The sequence below is a fragment of the Orycteropus afer genome, unplaced genomic scaffold (genome assembly GCF_000298275.1).
Source record: "Orycteropus afer afer isolate SDZICR_OR568_19922 unplaced genomic scaffold, OryAfe1.0 scaffold00397, whole genome shotgun sequence".
Taxonomy (NCBI): domain Eukaryota; kingdom Metazoa; phylum Chordata; class Mammalia; order Tubulidentata; family Orycteropodidae; genus Orycteropus; species Orycteropus afer.
This window is the reverse complement of record NW_006921984.1, coordinates 2,122,529-2,127,823: the sequence shown is the minus strand read 5'-3', so window position 1 is coordinate 2,127,823 and position 5,295 is coordinate 2,122,529. Positions and strand designations below refer to the sequence as shown.

Below are 5,295 nucleotides of genomic sequence, written 5' to 3'. Positions count from 1 at the left end.
CGACGAAAGAGGGGGAGGCCTTCAACAAGATGGATTGACACAGTGGCTGCAATGATGGGCTCAAGTATAGCAGGGATTGTGGGGCTGGCGCGGGATCAGGCAGTGTTTAGTTCTGCTGTGTGTGGGGTCGCTATGAGTCGGATACGACTCGACGGCACTTAACAACAACAAAACATGATAAATTTTAATACTGTGTCCCAGACATTTAATCTGTGGTATATGTAGATAGAGTGCATTTAAATATGTACAAAAATTACAGAAATACAACTTAGAAAAAGTTAACACTGCATTCCATTTTCCAGTTGTTCATCTGTGTTTGACTAAGTCTTTGTAATCCTAATAGAAGAATTTAATTACTCACAGCCTTTTCTTTGTAGTCTGTATACAAAGCCAAAAAACCAAACTCACTGCCATCAAGTCGATGCCGACTCATGGCGACCCCCATTAGGTTTCCAAGCCTGTTAAATCTTTGCAGAAGCAGACTGCCTCATCTTTCTCTTGTGAAGTGGCTTGTGGTTTTGAACCGCTGACCTTTTGGTTAACAGCCAAATGCCTTAATCACAGCATCAGCAGAGCTCCTAGTCTGTTTATGAGTGTTGAAGTGTTCATTTTTATGACCTTCAATTTTTCATTCAGCATTGATTAGAATGCAATTACACATTTTAAAATTGAATTAACCCTGATGAAAATGGGAAATCATTTTGGTATTCTGCCCATTGCCCTTTTCAGTTCTTATGAGTTCTCAGTTATTTGCATTTTGCATTTTAAATATGTTTTAGAATAACGGGTGTCTAATTTACCCATTGAAAACTCCATGGAACACAGTACTACTCTGAAACACAGGTGGTTGCCATGAGCCAGAATCCCCCGATAGCCACTGGCTTTCATATGTAAATATATATACATACCTGTAATTATTTCCGTATCTCTCCATCTGTATCTGTATTAAGCTTATAATAACTTCACTCTGATGTCTCTGACTCTAATCCATCACCACAGGGTTCATTCTGTCCTTCCTTCTCTGGTTATATGTGACTTCTCATCCCCAAAGTGAGAAACCTGGCTAGTGTCATCTACCTATTCATTTACTTAGTTGGTCAACTCCAGTGTACATGTAAATGGTTTCAGAATTCATATTCCTATGAAAAATAACTTTACCAAATAAAATACAGTATTTATATGTAGTTCTGCTTTGTCTGTTTAGCCTTATGGTTTTAAGTGCCTTCTTTCAAAGTTACTTATATTAGGTACTTTGTCCCCCATAGTTCTGCTTTTGATGCTTGATTCAAAGATTGGTTATATACATATATGCATATATTGTATATAAGCATGTATGATGTACATAAGCCTATTAACAATGTAATTTGATGATATAATGCATACTCTATGATTGGTTGCATTCTTTCTTTTTTTTGAATTGCTTAGGGTATATTTGCTTGTTTTTACAAAAGTAGAATGATTATAGCAACAATACTAATCTGTGTGACTGATGTGGTCTGCGTGATGGACGTGGTCAGTGCCCCATCCGTACTACCTGAGGTCTCAGTATCTGTTGTTGTTGTTGTGAATACACATGGCAGAGTATCCACCAATTCAGCTGTTTCTATGTGTACAATTCAGTACCATTCTCACCCTCCTTTTCTGACTTGCTTCTCCATAAGAATTTACAGTTTATTTTGGCAGCATAAGATCGAACTCTATCCTTTTTTTTTTTTAAGTTGCGTTATGAAATCACTTGATTTTCTCCACTGTTTGAAATGCTCCCTTTTTATATTTTAAAATCTTACATTTACTAGAGGTTTCTGTGCTTCTTACTGTTTCATTTTCTATTCCTGTTCAAGTTCTAAATGTCATATAATTTAATGATTTTAATATATGGTAGATTATTCTTTTTACCTTTTTATGTTCACTTATCCTTACTATTGAAATTCATTGCTACAATTTCTTTTCTTTATTTTAGAAACATTTTAGTGGATAAACCAAATGACCAATCTTCAAGGTGGTCGTCAGAGAGCAACTATCCTCCCCAGGTAAGATTACATGTAGCCCTTAGATGCCATTTAGAAATCAAAATTCAAATAGCCACTTGAGCAATATGGGATCTATCCGAGAGCTGGAATCCATTAATAGTTTATTCAGTCCTTGAAATTTCTTTTTTTACCTTAAATTTGGAAGAATTATTGTTTCATTGGCAGCTGCATTGTGGGGTTTGATGAACAACAGACATTTTACTTCAGCCTACAGGAAAATTAAAAATCTGATTTATATTTTTTATGAATTACTAATGCACATAACAACAACGACAACGATGTAAAAGTATATTTCTTAACATCTTTTGAAGAAAATGTTAACTAAGAACTAGTTAGGATGTTGTTACTGTTATGCTCTGAGCAGAGTTTGTGACCTCTACAACACTTAACAAGGAGGTGGCATAGTGCCTAAAGCATTTGACTTCTAACCAGAAGGCTAGCGGTTCAAACCCACCTGCCACTCCTCAGAAGAAAGATTGGGCGATCTACTTCCGTAGTGATACTGCCTCAGAAACCCAAGGAGAAAGTCATTCTGTAAATGTTAAAGGAAATATGAAGCAGTTGAACTTTTGCTTAGTGACTCAATGACTGTCTTTTAGGGGAAAATAAACAATAAAAATGTTATTTTTCTATTAAAAGAGTGTACTCAGATGGTGGCTGGACCATGATTTCGTAGTGCTCTTAAGTTCCTAGTACAAGCAAATACACATCCTTTCTGGAGATAATTACCTTAATCAGTAGGGCTTAATTTCTCCATGTGATTATTCAAGGAAAGTGAGCAATAGCCACTCAAAGCTAACCAAGCACATTAGGAAACAAGGCACCATAAGTAAGAATTAGCAGAAATAATAGATAGTAGGAACCTGCGAAGATTTTAGCTAATAGAATTAAAAGAACTAAAGGAAACGAGAAAAGATTGAAGTTATCAAAGATATCATTTTACTTGGAGCCACAATCAATGCCCTTGGAAATAGTAATCAAGAAATCAAGTGATGGATTTCATTGGGCAAATCTGCTGCAAGAGACCTCTTTAAAGTGTTAAAGAACAAAAATGTCACTTTGAAGACTAGGGTGCACCCAAGCCATGGTATTTTCATTAGCCTCAGATACATGTGAGAGCTGGACAATGAATAAGGAAGACTGTAAAAAATTGATGCATTTGTTGTATTTCATTTTTTTAAATGTTTATTATTTTTTATTATGATTTGGGTGAAAGTTTACAGAGCAAATTCATTTTCCATTCAATAGTCCATACACATTTTGTTTCATGACATTGATTGCAATTACCACCCACTTCTTCTTTGTGGTTACCTTTTCCCTGTGCCCTTCTTTTCTATGCATTCCTGCCCTCTGAGCTATCTTCCTGTGCAAATGCTGTCCTTTTGGTCTCCTGTGGTTCATTGTTCTAAGGATTGTACTACCTGGTGTAATTGTTCACATTGTAGGCCTGTTGTTTGCCTGGAAGCCATGGGAGTAAGTTCAGTTCCAGGCCTGAAGGGTGACTAGGGGCCATAGTCTTGGAGATTTCACCAGTCTCTACCAGACCAGTAAGATTGGTCATTTTTTTTTTATGACTTTGAGGGTTTTTTTTCATATATTTCTCTCACTCTGTCTAGGATCTCTTATTTTGATCCCTTTCCAAGTGGTTGACAGTGGTAGGAGGGCATTATCTAGTTCTTCTGGTCTCAGGGTTATGAAGGCAGAGGAATTGTTTCCGTGTGTCTTTGATTTTCTTCATTCTTTTTTGTTATGGACAAGAAGAGACCAGTTGTTGCATCTTAGATGGTTGATCACAAGCTTTTAAGACCCTAATTGCTACTTATCAAAGTAGGATGTAGAGCATTGTTCTTGTGTAATATATTATGCCACTTGAGCGTGATGTCCTCTGTGACTATGGTCCTGAGCCAGAGGGCCTAGGGACTCGCTCCCTCGGGGTGGTTGACTGCAGCTAAGAAATTATCATAACTTTGCCCCCTGCTAGCTCTATTACAGGAGCTCTGGTAGCATAGTGGCTAAAGCACTTGACTGCTAACCAGAAGGCTGGCGGTTCAAACCCACCAGCCACTCCTCGGAAGGAAGGTTGGGCAGTCCTACTTCCGTAGTGATACTGCCTCGGAAACCCAAGGAGGGGTCGCTATGAGTCGGGGCCGACTCGACGGCACATAACAACAACAACAACAGCTCTATTACATGTATGGGCATTCTTACAGCACATGCACATATGCATGTAGAAATATGGTCTGCCAAATGAGTATGGTCATGAGTATATTTCCTTTTGCCTACTCATATCTGATCTTTTTGCCTGTCTACCTGTATACCCATGTGTAAATTAATGTTTATTGCCACAGATAATGGGGTATTATGTATATAAAAGTATTTTCCTCTGTTGTCCGTACCTCTTGTGTACCTCTCTGTGTCTTCCTTTTCCTTATAGTATTATTGAGTTGGTCACTCACTTTTGATATATTGCCTTTCTCTTCACCCAAATCTATGCTTGTCTCTTACCTATCTAGCAGTTTTGCCTCCCCTCCCTTCCCATCCCTGGTAACCAACAAAGAAAGCTTCCTTCCATGTATAAACCTTTCCTTGACATTTTACAATAATGGACTAATACAATATTTGTCCTTTGGTGATCAACTTATTTTCACTCAGTATAATGTCCTTCAAGTTCATCCTTGTTATGAGGTGTTTCACAGATTCTTTATTCTTTAGTGTTGCGTAGTATTCCATTGTGTGTAAATTCCATCGTTTGTTTATCCATTCCTTCATTGATGGGCACTAAGGTTGTCTCCACCTCTTTGCTATTATGAATAGTGTTGTGATGAACATGATGTGCATATATCTATTTGTGTCCCAGCTCTCCTTGTTAGGATATATAACTAGTAGTGGTTGCTGTATGAAATAGTATTTCTGTTTCCAACTTTTTAAGAATGCATCGTACCATTTTCCACAGTGTTTGTACCATTTTACAGTACCACCACCAGTGTATGAGACTCCCTATCTTTCCACATCCTTGCCAGCATTTGTTATTTTCTGTCTTGTTGAAATTTGTCATTGTTGCTTCAATTGCTGTTTTGATTTGCAAATCTCTAATGTTTAACATGCTCTGGTAGCGTAGTGCCTAAGGCATTTGACTGCTGACCAGAAGGTTGGCGATTCAAACCCATCAGCCACTCCTTGGAAGGAAGGTTGGGCAATCTGCTTCTGTAGTGATACCGCCTCAGAAATCAAGGAGGGGTCACTATGAGTTGGGTCTGACTCGACG

General features: G+C 37.9%; 1 protein-coding gene across 1 annotated transcript in view; it reads left to right on the top strand.

The window, feature by feature from the left end:
• Nucleotides 1-5,295, top strand: part of MKLN1 (muskelin 1) — a 224,197-nt gene that overhangs the window by 42,328 nt on the left and 176,574 nt on the right. The window contains exon 2 of the mRNA XM_007953479.2: nt 1,961-2,030. Within this exon, the coding sequence (XP_007951670.1) occupies nt 1,961-2,030 (70 nt within the window). The remainder of the gene's footprint in view (nt 1-1,960; nt 2,031-5,295) is intronic.